The sequence below is a fragment of the Pristis pectinata genome, chromosome 3 (assembly GCF_009764475.1).
Source record: "Pristis pectinata isolate sPriPec2 chromosome 3, sPriPec2.1.pri, whole genome shotgun sequence".
NCBI lineage: Eukaryota > Metazoa > Chordata > Chondrichthyes > Rhinopristiformes > Pristidae > Pristis > Pristis pectinata.
Genome location: NC_067407.1, coordinates 101604204 through 101628276, shown reverse-complemented (window position 1 = coordinate 101628276; position 24073 = coordinate 101604204). Strand labels below are relative to the sequence as shown.

General features: G+C 36.9%; 1 protein-coding gene across 2 annotated transcripts in view; it reads right to left on the bottom strand.

The window, feature by feature from the left end:
• Positions 1–23697, bottom strand: part of LOC127567868 (serine/threonine-protein phosphatase 4 regulatory subunit 3) — a 38314-nt gene extending 14617 nt beyond the window's left edge. Inside the window, exons 1-11 of one of the 2 annotated variants that reach the window (XM_052011019.1) lie at positions 23117–23697; positions 22727–22782; positions 22305–22403; positions 16611–17234; positions 12295–12372; positions 12099–12215; positions 9562–9678; positions 5043–5174; positions 3325–3427; positions 2438–2482; positions 466–624 (exon numbers count right to left, since the gene is read on the bottom strand). In XM_052011019.1, the coding sequence (XP_051866979.1) occupies positions 466–624; positions 2438–2482; positions 3325–3427; positions 5043–5174; positions 9562–9678; positions 12099–12215; positions 12295–12372; positions 16611–17234; positions 22305–22403; positions 22727–22782; positions 23117–23258 (1672 nt within the window). In that variant the 5' untranslated portion in view covers positions 23259–23697. The remainder of the gene's footprint in view (positions 1–465; positions 625–2437; positions 2483–3324; positions 3428–5042; positions 5175–9561; positions 9679–12098; positions 12216–12294; positions 12373–16610; positions 17235–22304; positions 22404–22726; positions 22783–23116) is intronic. The other variant, XM_052011020.1, reaches the window with a different exon arrangement.
• Positions 23698–24073: the final 376 nt, after the last annotated feature.

Genomic DNA, 24073 nt, shown 5'->3' with positions numbered 1-24073 from the left:
CATCAAAGATAAAAAAATTAGCAATACTAATGAGGACCTCAAAAAGCAATTGTTTGTTTACAGCCTTAGATAGAAAATACATATCCCAAATAATTCTATTTCATAAAATTTTGCTGTTTGGATGGAGTTTTTGATTTTGAGACTGAATACTCTGGACTTCCTCAAAACCTCGGTATGGAAGTGCGTGGTTTGGGAGAACTGCTTATGTAAACTACACAGCATGCTTCAAAATCAGTTTCTGGATAACAAGCTTTATTGTATCTCGCCCAACTTGTCAAATCCTCATCTCAATTGCTTGGTACATTCAACCTACACTGTACAGGTAGAACAACCAGCTATACATCTGCTATTTAGGTCGAATAAAAAAAAAAATTATGTACAAATTGTTGAAGAACATGGAAACAAAGGATAACTAAATATAGAGATGATTCAGTCATCAGATTTACCTCACAAACATCAACTTACACAAGGCTAGAAAAGTATGTTTTGAATTCATCAGTACCAAAACCCTTCGTAGTAAATCTTTGTTCATGATGTAGTTCTTGATATGATATGTGTGATGCTCTACACAGAACGTGAGCAGCTCTAAAATCAAGGCCAACAATTGTGCTGTCTGGAAGTTATCTACAAAAAAGGTAAATTGAGTTATGCAATTGTGATCCATACATGGATTAACAGAAGAGCTAACTGATAATATGCTTGAAACTGCAATGCAAATCTTGGTCAGACCAAGTCTTCTACTACAAAAGTTGATTCATCTAAATCCAGCTTACAGTACTGCCAGAACTTCATGTACAAAGCTGGACAGTCAAAAGAAAATAGCAACTGACTGTCATCTAAAACCAACAAAGACGATTTAGCACCTTTAACAAAATGAAAGGACACAACCTGTAAATAATATTTATGTCCTGATCTTGTTTGCATGTTTTCTGTGTTATTGCATAGTGCTGCCATTTTTTCCTCACATTCCAAAGTACTCCTCATTGGTGAATTGACTCATGTAAATCTCCGAGCATAGGTTAATAGCAAAAAACATCAAAGGGAGATGATGGGAACGTATGAGAGAACAAGTTACAGGGAAATGAGGAGAGGGTGAATGGGACTAATGAGACTAATGAGATTGTTCCCCTGCAAACCCCTCCATAGATCTGATGGACTGAATGGTCTTCTTCTGTGCTAATGTAGAAATACATATTCAGGAAATGTCCATTTGTCCCTTCACTGGATGGAAGAAGCAGGTTTCCCCAGGAGCACAGCCACAGTGAGCACCATTGGGTCATGCATGGCCCAGCTAGAGAAAGTGAGGAGAAAAGCGAAGACAGAAATCGTTATGGGGGATTTTACAGTTAGGGGACCAGATAGCAGTTCCCTTAGTTGACTTCTGAATAACAGAGTCAAAAATAGCACAGACTGGCTGCAGAATATTCTAAAAGGGAAGATGAACAGCCACAAGTCCATATCAATACCAACAAAATAGAAAAAAAGGATGAGGTTCTCTGGGCAGATTTTTGACAGTTAACTAAGAGATTAAACCTCTGGATTATTCCTGGTGCCACAGGAATTGATACAAAAATACATAATGTGGTGGTGCAGCAGTTAAGCTCAAGTCTTGTTAGTTTAATTTCAGAGAGGAGAAAATTATTGGAAGTCAATTCTATTGGATAGTATAAACCTTCATTTAGAAAGGGCCAGTGAGGATTTGCTAAGAGAAGGTTGTGTCTAATGATTGAGTTTGAGGTAATGAAGAGTATCGATGAGGGTAATGTGTTTGTGAGAGCGTATGAAAGTAGAATTAATTGGATAGATCTCCTGAAGAGCTGGCAGATGTTTTAATCGGCTTATTGGTCTTCTGCTATACTGTACACTAAGTTGCCTACTAATCAATACATGTACATACACATCTATTATATAAATATATTTATATCTGTCAGTCAATCCTTCAGCTACAAAGACCAAAATCAATGGTCAAATATTAATACCCGGAGTTACGCCTACATCAATTAACTCACCAAAACTGGAACTTTGTCATCTGAATGGTTTGGCATCACACTGCATTGATTTACCTACCAATGGTATTTGATACTTAAACAAAATTCAAATGTAAACAAGTGCTTTGAAATCAATACCAGGTGAAGTAAAATTATCAATTTTTAAAAAATATCTGCAATTTAATCTATGCTATTTCATGCCACCATAGGAAACACATTTCAAATCCAAGAAAGTGACATACTAGGGTATATGGACTTTTTAATGCAGATGGTAAATGTTAATTCACCATATTCAAAAGTGGGCAAATCATTAGGCATCTGTACACAAAACTGATTACCTTAGGATGCATTGTAATCAATTGTAAACTGTTGAAATTTATTTAATATCCAAAATATTATTAAAGCAACAAGTTATTCAATCTTAAAAAGGTAAAATTAATCTAACTTACCAGAACAAAAAGCAATATTCTTGTTAGATCCATCTACAACAGCATCTAATAATCAAAGAAAACGTTATGGAGACTCATTGCTAATATGGTTCACAAAACTAAGTTAGAAAATTACCCATTCAGAAAAAAAATTAAACTCTAATTGCTTACATTATTCTGCTTCCACTTGCATGGATCCCCCCACCCCATTTACAGTATGTGACCATTGCCTGCAAGGCCAGTATACAATGCTTGGCACTACTGGTCCCGGAGATGGCAGACAGGAGCAACTTTCTTAACCTGCAGCTGTCTTGGCACTGAAGAACTTTCACAAGATTTTCATTCAGCCTTGACAGAAGAATGACAATATTTTCTCAAATCAGGAAAGTGTGTGACTTGAGGGGTATCTGCATTTTCAAGTGGGGGAACGCAACATTCCCCCCCCCCACTCATAATGCAGGGGCTGCCTGTACTTGAAACCTTAATTATCTTTAAATGGATCCTGTTTATTGAGTACATAAACTCAACTTTGCCAACAAACTATGTGCTGGAGGAACTCAGCGGGTCATGAAGCATCCAGGGGAGGAAAGAAATTGTCGACACTTCGGGGTCAAAACTCTGCATCAGGACTACTTTGCTATTTTCCTGCTGCAAGACCAGCCTACCAGTAACATCAAGATTGACAATAAAAGCTATTGGCTGACACACTGATGTCAATCAACACTGGTTCTTAAACAGGGAAACAGTGGAATCACTGAATGTATGTATCAAAGAAAATGTGACTAAAGATTAAAAGAATTTCAAATGGAAAAAAAAACTATTACAATTGTGCAGACACAGTTAATATTGAAAAGTTCTCAGGATAATTTGTAGAAGAGAGGATTTTAACACACAAGTTTGAAACTTACCTTTATAGCTGCGTTTTTCATCTGTATTAGCCAGCAAAGGAGCACTGAGAACATGCATACAATGCTTGTAGAAAAAGCTGAGGAACTCTGTCTTCTCAGTTTTCTAACAGAAATGGCAAGAATACACTGGTAATTAGTCAGTCCCTTAATTGCTTCATTACTGAAGTTCTGACATTTTTCATATATGCATGCTTCATGGTTTGTAGAGCAGCAAAACTCATCTCTAAAAAGCGTTTGAGTAGGCATATGGTCAAATCACTGTAAAGATTTCTATCTCAACTAATCATGAATATCTTAAAAACAAGTAGATAGTTTACCAATTACTATCAAGTACACAAAAGCAGAAACATTAATCGCTCAAAAATAATGTTAATTCTATTTTTTTGTTTACAAATAAATCGTGGATTAAAAAGCCATGCCTCGCAATTGAGTCAAGTCATTTTCAATATTTTAAAAGTTTTCTCTAATGCTCAAAGTTAAAATTGCCAATTCATTAAGGTCAACAATTACATATTATTAATAAAGTCAATGTAATAAAGTAGTGGAGCAGTGTTTTGGGAACAAGTTGCACCATTGTACCAATGCAGCAAAAAGTGCTGCTGCCAATGATGGGGGCAAGGAAGAGAAGTTGCATCTGAGATTTACCAGTGGCACAAGATTTATAACATAAATGATTTTTTCCACAACGACAGCACAGAGAATTATCTGAACTTGGTGCATTATAGGATAAAACAGCTGAACTTTGGATTGGATGAGACTATGGAAGAGAATTCAGGCCAGCAAGGCAACATGGTAGTCTAGAGAAAAAGAACAGGAATTTTCTGAATACACAGGAAAATGAACTGAAAATATGTTTTTTGACTGAATCACTACTTTTGGTTGAACAGGCATTGGAGATTCACACAGGCTGAGTGACTGACTGGAAAAGGGGCAAAATTAACAATGCATTTTTTTTGTGGAGGTTGAAAACTACCTCCATATTAAAGGTGTCCGGCTGAAGAAAATGGTGTCAATTGTTGCAAAGAGTCAATGCACAAGGATCATGCAAGTGGGTGATAGAATTTGATGTCAGCATACAAATAGGAACCAATAAACTGTGGACGAGGCAATACATAGACAAGAGTAGTAAATCAAGGTTGGATTTACTGAGGACCAGAGGTGATTATTCAGAGACACAAAGCTGCTGCTGTTGATCTAGTGGCTGCTCTGTGATAGACAAGAGGGATCACGCACGGGCAAACCCAAGGATCTATACAGAGAGAATGGAGCAGTACCGCCATCTGTATCAAACCAGTGTGAAGGTTACTTTGACAAAATGTTATTCCTGATTTGTGCACAGCAACCTTTGCAATGGTAATGCTTGAGGAAGGGAAGGAAACAAAAGGAATAAGAAGAGGGAGAGGAAAAGGTGGGGGGGGGAGAGAGATGGTTCAACGGGGCTTTTTTTTTTAGGGAATAAGATGAAGGCAAGAAGAGGTAATTGAATCGTGAGGAAAACTTGAAAAGAGCTCTAAAGTGTTTAAAACTGAGAATTCTCAAAGCACAAGTTTCAATGTAGCATTTATTAGTCTCCCAGAATGTGGGTACTTTATCTGTGGAAGCAACTTAATGATACATCCTATTAGGTCCAACTTAAAATTAGGAATAGAAGCACAAGATTGTTCACAGCAAATTAAATTAGGCTTTTTATTAAAAAAGAGCATCTTTAAGTGCCTTACATTTGCTGTGGCTAACATATTCTCAGGATCAATTAATGTCTTTAGTAACCCCATTAATTGAACTGCTCCACCAAGTTCTGGGTCAGCATCACAGATCATCTGTTCGATGATTACATTAATTAGAAGAATGTCCTGAATAAAGAGAAATGGAAAAAAAACAGAATTAATTTTAAATTAGTGGACACAAAATAATACCCAGTTTCAAAATGATGCACTGCTTAGCTTTTCAAATTATAAGATCAACATTCTTTTCAATCTTTTTATTAGTTTTCAAATACAGATTGATATATAGCATCAATATTTATACACGTAATACAAAGAGATCAGGATAACAATCATAGTATAAATAATCATAAAGAACAATAAAATATAAAAATCTGTAGACCCAACGACCTCAATAAATGAATATAAAAGAAAGGAAAGATTTATTATATAAATTTTAAAAAAATAAATCAATAAGAAAAATTGTAAACAATATAAACGAAACAAAAAAATTTTCAAATAAAAAACAACAAGAAAAAAGAAAAACTGGGCTAAAATTTCTCAGTAGAAACAGAGCAATATTATGTCGTCAAGTCTGTTCCTTCAAGTTGGAAAGTTATTGAAAGGGATCTACATCATGTGAAAATATTGAATAAATGGACTCCAAATATCTTCAAATTTAAGCGAAGGATCGACAGTACCACTCCTAATTTTTTCCAAGTTTAAACATGATATAGTTTGAGAAATATTCTTTATTCAAATCATTGAATACTCTTCCAAGTTACTATTTTCACAAGATAACAAGACAAGGGAGCAGAAGTAGGCCATTCGGCCCATCGAGTCTGCTCCAAAGAAAAGAAAGGGAAAAAAGAAAAAAGAAATGAGAAATGGGGGAATGTCCATGAGAAAAAAAAAGCTATTCCTTTCTAGCCCCAATTTCCGGCCTTATCCCCATATCCCTTGATACCTTGACTAATTAGATAACTATCTATCTCCCCCTTAACCACCTCCAATGATCGGACTTCCACTGCTGTAGGTGGCAAAGAATTCCATAAATTCACTACCCTCTGGCTAAAGAAATTTCTCCTCAACTCTCTTTTAAACCTGTACCCTCTAATTCTAAGATTGTGCCCTCTGGTCCTGGACTCACCCTCCAAGGGAAACAGCTTGGCCACATCTACTCCGTCCATTCCTTTCAACATTCTAAATGTTTCTGAGGTCCCCTCTCATTCTTCTGTACTCCAGTGAGTACCGTCCAAGAGCCGACAAACACACATCATAGGTCAGCCCTTTCATTCTGGGAATCATCTTCGTAAATCTCCTCTGAACCCTCTCCAACATTAGCATATCCTTCCTAAGATACGGGTCCCAAAACTGCACACAGTATTCCAAATGAGGCCTCACTAGTGCCCTGTAGAGCCTCATCAACACCTCCCTACTTTTATACACTATACCTCTCGAAATGAATGCCAACATAGCATTCGCTTTCCTTACTGCTCTTACATCATCAAATGGATGCTAATCTACAAGGGTTCCTGTCAATCAACTTCATAAATTGACAATCTCTTTTTAATATGGTTCCTCCAAAGTGGTCCCAGAAACCAGTTCTGGTCTAGCACCCTTTTGTCATGTTGTCCTTGCATATCAACTTGCGGTTCAGTTGATTTTTTTTCTGTCCTATTACTCTTGCTGATCTCTCTCATGAAAGACCCAGATGAGCCGCTCCTTTTTCATAAGCAATTAGCCTTATTTGAGCTTGATGGATTCCATATTTGTATTTATCATGGAAGTATGCAGCACTCAAATCATGGCCAATTCGTGCAAAGCATTCAAAGCTTTCTTGGGATTTAAGCTAAAATAGGTTTTGTTTTGCTTGAGAAAAGGCAGCTGAGGTGTAACCTAATAGAATTCTTTAAAATGATGAAAAGAAAGAATATTACTGCAGGCCATCATTAGAGTCAAAATATCCAATATGGGAATTCAGAAATGTCTTTACCCTAAGATTGATGAGAATGAGGAACTAGCAATGAAGCTAAGTGTTTGAAAATATTATAAAAGAATCACTTAATTTATAAAATGGTTAACTTCCTGGTGTATTCCAGATCTCAAAAAAATTTGGTTAAAAACACAAACAACTTGAACGAATTAAAATATTGTTTCATTAACAATCAAATACAATAAAAAGCCCTAAACAACTGTCCTGGGCTCCAATCCAATCCCCACCCTTTACATCGCCTGGCACTTGGCCATCTCCCTGTCCTGCAATTCCCATCATCTCTTTTCCCCGCCGATCCTGCTGTGGACTCAAACATTTTCCCCACACTCTTCCAGCCCCACTTATGCCCTTCCCACTACTTGTTGATGCATTTAAAAGGGCACTAGGCAAACATCAGAGAGCAGAGAACAGAGTCATGCTAATAGAATTAAATGTGGAAAGACAAGAGAAAGCTCAAGCGGAGCATAAATGCTGGACTACTATTTGTGGTATGCAGGAAAGAAACAAGTTATAATGATTTGTCCAAAAAAACCTGCTACCTCAAAATTGATGTACAAGGATGCATTTAAAACATGAGAAAGGAAGGAATAATGAATGAAGTAGGATGGAATGTGGTTCATGGGGTACATTAACACCGGCATTGAATAACTATGTCAATAGGCTTGTTTTTGTTGTGCTAAATCAGTGCTGTAAATGTAATTTTGTGTGAACCTCACTTCAGTTGCTCAAGATGTTTACAAGAATAAAAATTACACCATGTTAGCTTCTTGACAATAACAAAAGCAAATATTCTATTGAGTATCAGAAACCAAGATATTAGACTACTGAATAGGGATCCACTCTGTTTGGTTTCATCGGCATTTTAATTTGTTTAGAATCCTAAACAAATTCTTTTATTACCAGATATTCAGATTTGCTCCGATTTATCTGGACACTAAAGACATACATACAAGCTTATTTTTCTGATAAGAAATCAACTCTAAAGCTTTGTTTGAAAAATATGATTGAATTTCAACTATAAATTATGAATTGGTTTTAATACATAATGAGGTTAAAGTGAAGTACTAGTAAATCATGACATTGTGCACAATATAACACAAGTCCAACCCTTTGGCAATGCAAACAGAGTTTATACCATGTAGTTTATTACTAGACAACATACATTAAACTGCAGCTCTTTCTACCTAAACACCTCATTCATGTTTAGGGACAGAATGCCAAATATTTTGTGCACTGTGGTACTTTATGATTTGAAACATATCCCACAAACCGCGACAAGAACAAAAACCTGAAGCACATAATACTAAACATATATGCATCCTATGTAATTGCAACAAAAACAATCTATTCCTTATCTTCCTTTGACATATCTGCAGTTTTTCACAGAGTTGACTACACTCTCCTCTTTCAGCGCCACTCTATCATCTGACTGGATGGGATTGCATTCACCAAGTTTAATTCTTAGTTACCCATCAAGCTCAAGCATCACCTGTACCATTATCTTTGGTGACCCAAAGAATCTAGTATCATGCCACTGCAGTATTATTTGTATGCTGCCTTTTGTCAACATCAATAAAACAGCATCAGTTTTAGTAGCTCTACCTCACCATTTTTTTTAAACCTATGTGCAGTTGCTAAATTGTCAGGCTTTTCTGACACCCAGAAGTAAATGACCAGAGTACAATAACAGCAGTTAAATTACTGGACTAGCAGCCACTGAGCCACAGAAAGTTTCAAATCCCACCACGGCAACTGTGGAACTTAAAATTTAAAATTGTTATACAATCTCAACTTAAGAAAAAAAAGCTACCTCCTGCAACAACAAAATGCCATAATGTCCTTCTGGAAAGTAAATCTGCCATCCTTATCCAATCTTGCCTATATGCAAGTCCAGATCCACCAATGCAATTGATTCTTAACTGCCTCCTCAGTTCAGTGACAATTAGGGATAGGCAATTAATGATGGCCAGCCAAGTCCACACATCATGAAAAAAAATACACGAAGGAATTTTAACCAACTCTCAAAAGACTGAAGACATCACCTTTGGTCGCAGGCAAACACTCAATACCTCCTCTGGGCAAATGACTGAAACTACTACATTTGCTCTTTGATTTGGAGATGAGTTGAGGTTTGGAGTACATATACACACACACACAGTCATTAAGACCTACTTTTCCATCAATATAACATTGCCCAGCTCACGTGACTTGTTGCCGAAACCTCAACTACACATTTATTACCCGACTCCAACCTCTCTCTTGACTCTACCTTTCACAGTTTTGAGGATACCCAAAACTTTGCAGCTCACATCCCAATTTACACCAAATTCTTTTGCTGCCCATATTCTAATTCATACTAAGTTCTGCTTATAATCAGCCAAAATGATTAGTGACCTGTATTTCCAATGCTTTACATAGCAACAGACCACTGTCAAAATATTAAGCAACTGAAAGGAAAAATCATCATTCCAACTTATGCTATTCCAGCTCTATTTTGAAACAATTAGTCTTTTTTCATGTGGTATAAGGACAAATACTTACATCGTCACTCTGCTGAGCTTCCTGCATTACAAACTCACGTACCATTGATGGACTATATTCTACCAGATAAGAAAATATGTCTGTAGCAGCAGCTCGCACCTGCATGTCATCCATACCCTGTTAAGTAAAAAGATAAAGGCTTAATCGTAATTTTAATTAACATGCATGTGGTCAAATATATTTCATTTTATCCCTAACCAACTGAAAGGCTTTGCAATAGCTTAAAAATAAAAATGACACTTAATACTATTAATAAGCTAGAAAACACAACTTACCAATACATCATTTCAGAACACACATTATGCTCCCCATTGCAAAAAACTGCAATTTTTTTTAGACTATGCCATTTCCTTACAAATCCAGACTTGCAGATTACTCTGTTACTCCATTATTTCCCACAAATTAAAACTGCAATCTTTGCCATGGTATCAGTGGGAAGCTAGTCTTCCTCATACAACGAAACAAATATTACAACTATAGCATGGGGTTTATCACCTGACTACTGATCACTCAAAACAGAACAGGAAGAGATCCACTGGTGGGTTCCAAGATGAGAGACAGAAACATACAAAGGAACTTCCCTGACAGGCAGAATGGAGAATTTATAATGGGGAAAGAAAAGAAATGGCAGAGGAAATAAATTACTTTTGTGCCCATCTTCATGGGACACATGAAAAAAGAACCAAGGCTTTAGTGAGAATGAGAAACTGAATCAGGAAGTCAGTTTAAGCCAAAGTACAAGAAAAATTAGTGAGACTGAAAGCTGATAAATTCCAAGGACCCAATGTTCCACGCCCCAGAGTTTTGAAAAATTCCAATATTCCATAAATTCCAGAACTGTTACTGTGGACCGAAGAGTTGCAAATGTGACCCCATGATTTAAGAAAGGAGGGAGTAAGTAAACAGGTAACCACTGACTGGAAGACAAAAATCCAAAATACTGGAATCAATAATAAAGAAGGTAATAACACCTTGAAAAGAACACAATTGAGCCGAGTAAGCATGAATTCAAGAAGGGAAAATCATGTTTGACCAATTGACTGAGATCATTAAGGGTATGACCTGTAAAACAGATATGGGGAAACCCATGGATATGGTGTGTTTAAATTTTATAAGAATTCAACAAGGTCCTGCATAGGAGGTTGGTCAATAAGCTTAGGGCACACATAGATTGAGAATTTTTTATTGACACAAAGCAACGAGTGGGAATAAATGAATCCTTCTCAGGTTGGCAGACTTTGACTTGGCGGGGGAGGGGGTTAGTGCATGGCTACTACAGGGATCAGTGCTTGAGCTCCAGCAATTCGCAGTCTATAAAAACAATTTGGCTGATGGAATCCAGTCATATTTCCAGCTGGGATTCCAAGTTGGGCAAAAGATGTAAAGAGGCTTCAAGTTGAATGACCGAACAAAAACATGGCAGGTGAAATAAAATGTGGAAAAATGTGAAGTTACCCACTTTGTGCATTTAACAGAAAAGCTGATTTTTTTTATATATAAAATGGTAGATTGACTAACACTGACATTCAACAAATCAATATGTACACAAGCCACTGGAAACCAACATGTGGGTTCAGTAAACAATTAGGTAGGCTAATCATACACTGGCCTTCATTACAAGAGGATCTGAGTATACAGGTATTACTGCAATCATATAGGGCCTTGGTGAGAATGGACCTGAAATATCATGTATACTTTTGCTCTTCTTAGCGAAGAAATGTTGCACTTGCCATAGAGGGAGTGCAGCGGAGATTCACTAGACTGGCTCCTGGCAAGTTGGGTTTGCCAAAGAGGAGGCATTGGCTAGACTAGGCCTGCAGAGTTTATGAAAATGAGACTTCATTGAAACGTGTACAATTCTTACCAGGATCAACAGGCTGAATGCAGGAAGGATACTTCTGGTTTAAGAGTCTTGGAAACAAGGGGGTAGGCAATTTAGGACTGAGATTAGAAAAAATTTCTTCATGTAAAAGGGTGACAAATTCCTGGAATTTTACAGATGAGGGCTTTGGAAAATCATTCCTTGAGTTCATTATAAACAGAGATCAATAGGTTTCTGGGATATTAAGGGTATGTGTAGTGCAGAACAATGGTGCTGAGATGTATCAGTTATGATCTAGACGGAATAGCAGAGAAGACCCAAAGGGCCAAGTGGCTTCTGTTCTTATATTCCGCAACAGTAAAGATAAGTATTTTATTTACTCGATGCATTGAAAAGTAGATTTAAAAAAAACTTTTCCATGGTCTCTGACATTGGAGACCTTCAATTCTGAATTTATATTTAAAAACCCATCGAGAATTTACTGTTCCATTCTCGCAAAATGAAAAGAATATCATCTGATGGCATGGAAAACATTGCAGTGAACCAATTATATTTTAATGGGAAGACAGAAATAGTTCAGTGCGATTTAGACTAGACTGAAAGCAGCATGATGATACTAAGTTTTAAAATACAAATCAACAAAATACAAATGATACACATTATATTCAAAGGCAACTCAAATTAAAATAGGACTACTTAAAAATTCTACACTTACCAGAACTATTTCAAGGGCAGGAAGTATCCCTAAATTTGCCAGGGTCTTGAAAAATGCATCCCGATTCTGAGGTTGCAGTGTTTGAGAGAATGCACAAAATTCCTTTAAGAAGTCCACCTGTGTTTTAGAAAAAATTGTCTGAAATATAGTATTGTGTGCTAAATTTAATGTTTTCAAGCTGAAAGAGTAAACTTACTAATTCATGTCTCTTATGATCATCTGTTGCTTCATCAGTTAATTGTGCAAAGAGTTCAGTCAAAAATTTCTCATCTTCCTACAGCAAAATAAATTGCAACTTTCAGTTTTGTAATTAAGTACAACTGCAACCTGTAAAACTTTTATGTACATGATCAACCTGTGAAATGGCAATTTAAAAATGTTAATTATTCTGTCCACTTAAAGATCAAAATTCAAGTAGACCTGTTCATAGAACATTGTATTTTTGATCACAACCAAAAATGTATCAATCCTAGGATCTTCTATGTGACTTCAAAAGAAAATGATTTTTCCTTCATCTACTTTTTCCAATACGAGATTAACTACAGTACAGGGGTCGAGAATTAGCATCATTAAAAACCTGGATGCAGGTACAAGGAGCAACTGAAAAGATAAGCAGAATGTTGGGCTTGACCTGAATGGGTATGAAAGGGAGAAGAAATTATTTCAGCCTTAATATCAGTGAAACAATTAGTTCTTTAAATTTATGATTGCGACTCTGTAGTATTAACCAATAGCAATGACAAGATTATACAATATTCTCTTTACCCAGTCACTGCAAATATGTCTATTGAAGTAAATGCAACTTTGAAACACCTAGCAAACGATCACCTCTACAGAAATATCTACAATCCCCAGCCCCGATCCTATGTGCAGATGAGTCCAAAGATCCTACTTTTTCCCCTAGGTTTTCTGTGAGTTACAGGCCTCCTGCTATTCAGCAGTTCCATCAGAACAAGGAAAGTTAGAAAATTTTGTGAGGAAGTGTCATTGAACTAAATGTTGATTGTGTTTCTCTTCCCTTATATGCTGCCCGACCCATTGAATGTTTCCAGCAGTTTGTTTTTTTTATATAGCCAATCTACACTGATTTTCATTTTGATGTACCAAAAAAAAACAGTAACTGCCAGGCTTAGGCAGCATTCAAGTAAACGTAATTTAAGGCATGCCTTCAGCTACCAAAGTTATTCAAGTCAGCTATATTTTTAACTGCAGTGCAAACTTGAAAGCTAAAACTACACATAATGAAAGAGATATTTATGCCTTGAAATAGTCACATAGTAAATCATACAAGCTGGCCAATTGCTCTTTTTCACTGATTACAAAGTTACTAAGAAATTGCTACCACCAAATATTTCAAAAATATATTTTAGGTATTCCCTTATTAATTTTGTTGGTTATATAAACTCTGAGCTTGAACGACTTGAGAATAGAAGAAACAGAGCTGCACTTGCCAAGCTGGACAAGGGAACAGAAGTAATACAGCTTGGGATAACTGGGCCAAAGAAAATTAGGGAACTGAATTAATAGCTAGCTAAAGTGTCTTTATTGATAACAACTCCAATTACATTCCGTAGTCTTTTGCTTTCAGTGATGTATACAAACAGGAATAATACCAATAATGCAGAGAATTATAAAGCACAATTTGAGTAGCAAGTTTCTTTAAATAAAAATGGCAGAGAAAGAAAATGGTCTAAAAATGCATTTAAAGCATTATATAATGGCAGACACAAAAAAGTAGTTTTCAATGTAAAAGTGATGCACATCTTTTGGACACACAGTTCGCAGGAGCTAAAGATTTAAAGAGTTTACATTCCTGGCCAATTAAATGATGATTTTGGAATTATTGTCATTTTTAATTATGTAACTTTACTTGTTACACACAAGGAGGTCATCAACCATCCAGTTCATGCCAGTTTCCCCAGCATATTCCCATCAATCCCATGCCCCTTTCCCTATAATCCACAACCAGTTCTCACATATCGATCAACTCATCCTGTGCGCGTTTGGCCACTATACTCATGGGTAATTTTCTGAAGCTAATTAGCCTACCAACACATCTTTGGAATTTTGAAGGAATCCCGAGTACCCAGTGGAAACCCAGAGTCACAGAGAGAACAATACAAACAGCTCTCAAACTAAGATTAAACACTGGTCTCTGGAATGGCAAGGCAGCAGAAATAACTGCTGAACCACCAGGGATTATTCCTAAATTCTTGCAGCACAAAAATCTTTCTCTTCACAAAAAGAATTTAGACACATTTCCAAATGTACTGCTTCAGAATCAGGAACAAAAGCAATATAAAATGCTACGATCTCTTAAGAAACTGAAGGAGTTGACCATATGGTCTCTTGTGCCTCCTTCACCATTCAATGAAACCACGGCAAATCCTTTACCTCTTCACCTCTTTCCTGTGCTAATCTATAACCCCTAGTTTACTTAATAACCAAAATATATTGTTTGTAATCTTTTTAATAATCAGCACATTGATATTCAACACCAAGGTCTCAAAAACAAATTTTCTCTCAAATTGCTAATAGTCAAAATAGTTAACATTGAATTAATTAACAAAAAAGTTTCAATTAAAATGCTCTCCTTAATTATTTCATGATTTCTCAAATACTATTAAGTGTACTCTAGTTTAGTCAACAGATTTGGCAATGCTGAGAGAAGAAAGGGTGGTCAAAGAAAATCAACAAACTTAAATCAATATGATTTCTTGTGTATTATTTTGTTCTTGTTGTATACCTTTAATCAATCACTAACTGCTCCAACCACTATCTTTCTTTTGAAAAAGTGCTTACTGCCACCATGGAAAACTATGGCTTTCCCTGCTAAGGTATTCACCATATTAGAAGAACAGTTGCACAGTGAGCAGCAAGACCAATTACTTATTAGTTTTGAGTGTTTCAGAGGTAGCCGTCAAAAATTAGCAGTTTGGAGAGAATTTTAATCCCAGGATGATAATTTCCCAGATTCCAATGGGATAAAGAACTCTTGAACCAATGTAGAACAACAAGGATCATTAATTGGAATTAGGTACAGGTAACTATAATTTGTCAAGCTGTGATGTGTGGATAATAGGAGGGAATACATGACAACTCTAGAAATGACAACAGCATGAATTGAGCTTTCAGTGGCAATAGCAGACAAGGTATAGGTGGAAGGAGGCAATGGTATGTGAGTAGTAACAGATAGACTCTGCTGGGTAGGAATGAGATTTAGTCAAACACTAGGGCTGAACAACACACCAAGTTTTCAGACTCTGGTTCTATCAACTTACAGTGGAATAGATCTATACGTGGACAATACCTCAAACTTACTTTTGTATCCTGATCCAGATACAACTTGCATCAACAAGCAGTTTGTCTGACATTAAGTCACAAGATTTTCTGACCAACCATCAGGTGAAAAAAAAATTGAAGTCAACAAAGACTCAGCTCCTGTGCCTGACTCCACTCTACTTCTTTGTTACATGACCAGACTGAAACATTGCTTGCCTCCATCACTGTAGACTTGAATACCCTTCTAGGTGACCTCACATCCTCTGCAAAGAGCAAGATGTCTAAACTTAAGCTGGCTGTACCTAGTCTTGTACCAATTCCTGCTTGTTCAACCTCACTGATTGACACTAGTTTCCACTTTGCACCAAAATCTCCAGAGTATAGAATCAGGGCCCAGCCAGTATCTGTGCTGAAATAAAGCAAGACACCCAGAGAACAGGGCTCTCCCTGCTTCTATATTTGATGATGCACCGTCAAGTTAGGCTTAAAAGAGGTTGGATGCATCTTAGACCAACTGGACACTTTTACACTTACTTGCAATCAAATTAAAAAGTTTAGACAGGGCAGATGCTAAAAGCAACATTAAGCAAATTGTATCCACAGCAAGGAACTACACAGTTGTAGTTATGCAGGTTCTGGAAAAAAAATTCAAAGTTCATTCAGACAACAAAGTAAAATCAAATGCTGTACATCTGAAAACAAAAGGTAGAAATGATAGACCAATCATCATCTGTAAAGAAAAAGTGTTAGCATTTCAGCCATATATTCTTCATGATATAAATAGTCTGCCTGAAACCAAAATATGTCTGTTAATGTCAACTTAGCAAGGTGTATAAATGCACCCCAAGCTTAGCTGCTTAAACAGAAGTGTCCACTCCACAAGTTGGCAAAACCTTCATATTTAGTATATTCAGATAGTGCCCGTTCTTTTTAACGGGTTTGTAGCACGAAAAATCCCACACAAAATGCACCTAATAGAGGGAAAACAAGTGTAAACTGATTTCAAGTGGAGATCTGGTATCAGTATCTGATATTGTAAAACAAAGATGTAAAGCAAGTTCCAATTACACTTAATGATTAATTGTTATTACTTCCATAGTGTGCATTTTCCCTTGCACAAGAGGAAACTGAGCTTGTCCCACTGAATCTGAGAGTAATTTTTTTCACAACTAAATCTGAAAATGAAATTAATATTAACGACACTCACAAAATAAGTAATATGTAACATACCTGTAACATACTAACAATTTCCACTTTGTTGAAGAATATAAATGAGGTCAACGTAGAAAGAAAGTTCTCCTCAAATACAGATGGAGTAGGTAAAATGATATCCTGGATATACTGTACCCGGTATGTCTGGTGGATCTTTTGCTTCAGCTCAGTGTCTGTGATAGGTATAACCTCTTTAAATTTGGCTGTTTTGGTCAAAAATTCTCGGTGTTTCCTAGGATGAGGTAAGGAAGGATCATACTCCAAACACCCGACCACATCCATAATGCACTCATCTGAAAACATCCCTTCAAACAGTGCTGCTTTATTGAGGAATAAAATGCCTCTAATAATTTCATACAAATGATGTAAACCTTCTGTGTTGTCAAGGTCTTCACAAACTCGGAATAGCTGCAAAAGCTTTTTAATGTAGCCCTCATTTTCTAAAGCTAGTGCTAACTTCTCTCTGCGGATAGGAGAGGAGATAACAGAGGTTACCAAGTCGGCAATCTCTTCCAGTTTGTTTAGTTCACATGGTGGAAGATCAACAGCATGAGTCGTTTCAGGCATTTCTTCAAATCGCTCCTCTTCAGACTCATCAATAATGTCCTGAGTTATATCAAGTGACGGATCTCGTCCCTGGACCTGCAATGATAATAAAGGATGCACTTGAAATGTATTACACTATTGCAGCCTGTAAACTATATACATATAGTATATGACGGAAATAATGATTCCAGAGAATAATTCCAAAGAATAATCAAAAACAAGTAGTTTCAAGTAGGCATTTATAGTTCTATGGAACACTTTTTTAAGAAAAAAAGGAACAATGTCTTGAAATGTACACATAGTAACGGAATATAATACTGTCAAACCAATATAATTTCAGACGCTTTAGATCAATCAGGTGACAAAAAGTAACTATTCAAAGAAAACTAGTAGATTACCATTGATTTTGTCCATGATAGTTCAGGAATACAAACTTGGCATCACAACTAGAGAACACTTAATAAATTTCTTCCATAAGGTTTACCATCCAGGTCATTAACATCATCGTGGCACTTAACACAACAGCTTAACAGCAAATACTGACAGAACAATACAACTGAAATTACAATAAAATCCAAGTCTTATGCACAAAAATCATTACAGGGCAAAAGCATAACATTCTTTGTAAAGCCACTTCACCCATAACTTGACCTTCCCCCAAGACTGCAATGAGTCATAGATCTGATCACTGTTAGCAATGGAGACAAGATCTTCCACAAAGTCCATTTCAGCCAACAATTAAAATACTCAGGTTACTGTTTCTAATGTTTGCTTTCACGAGTACTATGATTTGAGACATGGAATTGAGAGGAATGGCTCCCATTTTTACTCTTATTCTAGGGCATTGGCCATTACTATTCACCTGTGATGCATCAGCATTACCTCACCCATTTCTAAATAACCACCTCAATTAAACAGATGAATTTTGAAACACACAAACTATTCCAATTGAAACCCAATTTCCAGAGCAGAGTAATATGCCAACTTGGAGCTTTAAAATCCAAGACTAAATTGTAGGGCGAAAAAAAAGCAATGGCAGTGCATCACAGTATTGAAAAGATGATTCCAAACTTGAGCTCACTTATATTGGGGGCACATACATACCTTCTGGAAGCAAAGACAATGAGCTGGCCCAGACCCCAAGAAACTACAATCAGTTCACAAAATGCACAAGTTTTCTTTCTATCCAGTATTTCCCAAGAATATATTGTACCCATTGTTCAGATCATTCAGTATCTCCAAATTTTCCAACTTTGCAAATGCTTCAAAACTGTCAATTATCTAGACTGTATTTCTTCCATAGCATTGCCTCCTCATGGGCACCTTAACATGTCAGATATCTTCAAGGGTATAAAGATGTGATTCTAGTTCCCAAAGCAATGGATGGCTAATAATGTATGGAAACAATTAAAGTTTCGAGGGGAGCTTTTTGAAATGATGACCCCATCTTCCTTTGAATAACTGATAGGAATGTAGGATGAAGGAGAGGGTGGTAGGGGATTGATAGTGTAGAGCGACTTAGCTGTTCTCTATGTTTGAATACTCGATAGTCTAAGTATTTGAAAAATTGGCATGTCGAGAAGGTACAGGAGAATGAAAAGATATAATGCAAATCCCAACCTACTGTTTCATGCCATATGCATTTTCAAGTAAACCAGCATGAAGAATCAATTGATGGGGAGACTATGAAGGGATGATGATTATTTCTCAAAGATGACTTGGTAATTGGTTTATTATTGTCACATATACCGAGATACAGTGAAAATCTTTGTTTTGCATGCCATCTGTACAGATCATTTCAAAATATAGATCATTTCAAAACTTGGTATGGAAAATAGTTACCATAACATACTTTGATGTTTCCATACTAATACTTATGTTACAAATGATCAGACAAAACTAAAACATTTGCCACATACTTGTTACATGAATTAGACACACACACACACAGGATAGATAAGACATCCTTTCAAGAATTTCTGGATGAATTTCAATTACATGTAATAGGGATACATTGAGCTTCAGCAAATCATTAACGACTGAATTTGACTATAAAGAATTGATTTCCAAATTTTTTTCTATATTTCCTTGGGACAGAGGGAAGTGAACTGGCTCACTGTGTCGGTGCCAGCTCACAGAGAAAACCCACTTCCCGATTAATTCTCCCCACACTCTCATCAATTCTACCACATACCTAGACAAGGGTAAATTTATAGTGGCCAATTAACCTACCTAGCTACCCATACACCTTTGGGATGCAAAAGGAAACTGGAGCATCTAGAGGAAACCTATGCAGACAGGGGGAACTTGCAAACCCCATGCAGACAGCACTAGCACTGGATTGAAACTGGGCCGCTGGAACTGTGAGGAAATATGTTTTCATGCTAAGCAACTGTGCTGGCCAATTGTATTCGTAATAATCCCATGATTAGCATGGTTTTTTTTCCTTGAAAATCGAACCAGAATAGGTCAGCATTGAAGTGCATTTTGTTTAAAACTATGATGGCCAAATAACTTACAGCTTCTCATGCATTTGGTAGCATGAGAATGAACAAAACTGTTCTATATTACATTTCAAATGTCAGGCTATGATTAATAACTGTTTTGATGGAAAAGAATATTCATCTCTTTGAATTAATTATGTTTCACTCACAGCAGAGATCCAATCTTTAATCTATTCTTTCTAAAGGCATACTTCAAATGAAACTTTTAAGCTACAACCTGGCAGCCTTGGCAAGAAAAAAATTATTGGAATTGGCAGACAAAACAAAAGTATTATCTGTTATACTTTCCAAACACATGTATGCACATACTCTCAGATAAAATATGATTACACAAAATATAATCTAATCAAAAATTGACATTGGAAATTAAATACAGACTACAATCAGAACCTGTTTAAAAAACACCATTAAATAAAGAGTACCAAATCAAAGGAAAGGTGGAATGTAGATTTTCTAGAATGAGGGATGTGCAAAACCAGAGTCGTATTTACAAGAACAGCAATTAAAGGTGTAGCACATCTTAAATGCCAAATAGATTTTCAGGAGAACAGTGTATTATTTCAGCTCATCAATGAAATGGTCACTAACAAAGAACGGAAGATTTCACTCTCGAACATAAACTAAGGAAATTAGAAGCATAACATTTGCTAACTCTTCCCTCCCACCACATCCTATTACAAATTCCCATGCACAAATTTCAGAATCCAGCTATGCAAACACCTCATCCTGTCTCTGAACAATTTGATTGTTGTATTCCCACAACTGCTTTAATGTCCTCTCTTGTTAAACCAAGATGCCTTGCAGAACAAGAAGTTCCACAAAAAAAAAAATCACAGTTCATGATGAGGATGGTTCCAACATACCATCCTCTCTAAAGGGAACTGAAGAGAAAGAATGTGAAGGAAAAATGCAAGGGTCAGCCATCACTGGCATCTCGACTCCACTACATCAACTACAACCTCCTATCCTGGAGATAAAGATGGGAGTAGAGAGAACAAAAACAATTAGAGGGAAGAGGAAACAAAAATTTAAGGAGACCATATTCACTATTTACCACATCTGAAAAGATGCAAGGAAAACAAATACATACAATTAAGTGTTTTCCATTATAGATTTCCACCAAGAAATTCGGATGGCCTTCTTGCTATAATAATAGAACACTGATGGAAATAACATTCAGAGTTTTAAAGTACAGAAACAGGCTCTTGACCCAATTCATCCAGGCTGACCAAGATGTCTATCTGAGCTACACCTATTTGACTGAGTTTGGCCCATATGTCTCTTGGCTTTTTCTATCCATGTACTTGTCCGAATGTCCTTTAAACACTGTAATTGTACCTGCCCCTGCAGCTTCCTCTGGCAGTTCGCTCCATATACCCACCACCCTGTGTGAAAAAGTTAACCCTGCGATACCCTTTAAATCTTTCCCCTCTCACCTTAAATCTGTGCCCTCTAGTTTCAGATTCCCCTACCCTGGGAAAAAGACTATGACTATCCACCTTATATCAATCATATTTCCCTCATGATTTTATATACCTCTAAGGTCACCCCTCAATCTCTTGAACTCCAGGGAAAAATGCCCCAGCCTATCAAGCCTCAACCCCAGCCGATCAAGCCTCTTCTTATACCTCAAGCCCTCCAGTCCTGGTAACATCCTTGTGAATCTTTTCTGCACCCTTTCCAGCTTAATATCCTTCCTATAGCAAAGCAACCAGAAATACAAACAATACTCTAAGTGTGGTCTCACATATGACTTGTGTCGTTGTGACATGATGTCCCAACTCCTGTACTCAATGGTCTGATTGATGAAGGTAAGGATATCAAACACCTTCTTCACAACCCATCTACCCATTTTGCCATTTTCTAAGAACTATCTACCTGTACCCCCAGGTCTCTCTGTTCTACAACACTTTCCTGGGCCCCACCATTTACTGTAAGTCTCTCCAGGGCCCTACTGTTTACTGTGCAAGTCAAATTGCTCAATTAACTCACAAACAGGAAAGGTTTTGAAAAGACGCTTCAGACAATGAAACGTCTTGCTAAAAGTCTACACACTGTAGGTGATTACAAAACTAATCCATAAAAACAATGGCTTTTAATAAACTGAAAGAAAAATAAAAGCCTTTTGTTTGTGTTTTTTTTTCAGATTAGTAGATAATTAAGTGAAATAACAGAGAAACAAGCTTTTATTTCCCAGATTTTAAAAGAATAAATTCAAATCCTCAATCTACCGTCACTAGGTATTAGTTCACAATTTCTGGATTATTCATTCTGTTCTCAGACATTTACCACACACCACTGTGCCTAATAGCCATATAAATAAGTGCAGAACCCATTTTAATTAATCAAATGAGCAACATCACTGCAAATCCATGAAGACAAATAAAACAGTTCAGATACAAATACAGATGTTGAAAACTAAAAGTTTCAATAATGGAAAAAACCAATGGTTTTAAAATACCTCAAATTTTTTGATTTCAATATTTAGACATAATTAACACACTTAACCTCATACCTTAGTAACCAACATAAAAGCAATTTTCAATAAAGCCACTTTTGCAAAGGTTCAAGGAAAAAAAACACACTGAGCAAATGTCTTTAATAGTTGTGATTTTATACAGTATATCTATAAAACGGGTTATTTCAGTGGTGTGTACACTACCTGACAAATTTTCTCCCAGATTTCATCACATCCAGCTTTTTCTTGGAAACTGAGTGCCAAGTCGTAATTGTCTGCTTCAGACCAAACAATCAAAGTATCCTATTTTATAATAAGATAAAGGTCAAATACAATTGTCCACTTATAAACTATTTTAACTAATTTATCATAATCAGACATGCAACTTAGCCACTAGTGATTTCTGTAATACCACTTTTAATATAGAAAAATGTTTGTACATACTTGGAACATTCAACTGCACGAAGTAATATTTACTAATTTCGGTAACCCCAAGTTATAATAATGTCTCCATGTGATTTACAAATTACGAAATATTTATTTCCGTATTGCGGCTTTCACGAATCGCACCTTTAAGGCACTAACAGAAAAAGTTTTGCAAATGTCTCACAATTTTTTCAGTTTACCTGCTGTTTCTGGTACGCCGTATTTGGATTGATTTTCGATTCTAACAGAAGTGAACCTAGAAGGATGGAATACAAAGCATGAAAACATCTCTCCACATCCTCTTCACGCACACACTTCTATAGTAAATATCATTTAAACCTACCTCCGTCGTCTCCCCTCCCCCCGCACGTCATATTCACACACTTTCCTGCAAGATTCGGCTCGTAATTTACCCTGGGTCATTCGGATACTCGCAATTACAGTTTAACACATACAAACACGTACGCTTCGGAGCAATGAGGGCAGGTTCAGAAAAGAAAGGGCGATAGCTCCCTTTAACAAAGGGGATTTAGCTGCAGAAAAAATGCCTGGGCGAAGAGACGGAGGAAGCTGGCCAGCCTTGGTCTTACCGTCGGACTCGGCCCGGACCAACAAGGACATTCCATTCAGCCGATCGACGTAGGTCGAGGACACATGCCCCGTGCCCCGGTCGTCCCATTGCCGGTCTTCGTTCAGCGTGTACACTTTCACCCGTCTCCGAGTATCCGACATGATTCCTTCCCTCCGCTGGGATATTGCTCCCTCTTGTTTTCTTTCGGGGGGTTGCGGTCCTTCTCTTTCGCTTCTTGTTTTTCCACCTCCTTCCCCCCCAGGAAAAAACCGTCACCGCCGTGATTTTACAATGGTGTAAAACGCCACTAAGCAGTCGTGCGACATGTTATTGCAAATAAATAAAGGAAGGCGATAGAGAAGGAAGATTAAATGAAAATAGTTTGTGGAAGATGGGCAGGCCCAGCCTTCCTCCCTTTCCCTTCACCACTGTACAACATCCGCCATCTTGTAACCCGATCCGGGCGAATCAATCAACGCACGGGGTTTCTTCCTCTCTGTCGCAGGGCCTCGGCTCCCAGGCTCAAAAAAACACTGACGTCATCATCACGTAACGAGATAGGAACCCCATTCTTTCTTCTTTAAAGATACTTCAAGTACCACTTCTCATCCCCATCAAACGGATGGTTATATTCCTCTCGGATTGGAATGACAATTTTTTTTGAATGTGCAAATATTTTTGATAGAAAAATTCCAGATTACTCGTGCCTTCTTTACAATTTTCAATTGTATTTGTTTAATTGATAAAATCAACTTTCAGGCTGTATCAGATTCACTGATTAGGCTGCAAGAATCACTAATAACGCATACAAAAGAACATTTAAGATTCGGTATTGAGGGCAGGGATGAAATGGACTTTAGTCACTTTTAAGATTGTCACCCTTACTGCTATTAGAAATTGAATATTTGACTGGCAGAGTCCCAGAGGATTGAGGTGCCATCTGCCATGTCCTAATACTCCAGGTGGCCTCCTCTGG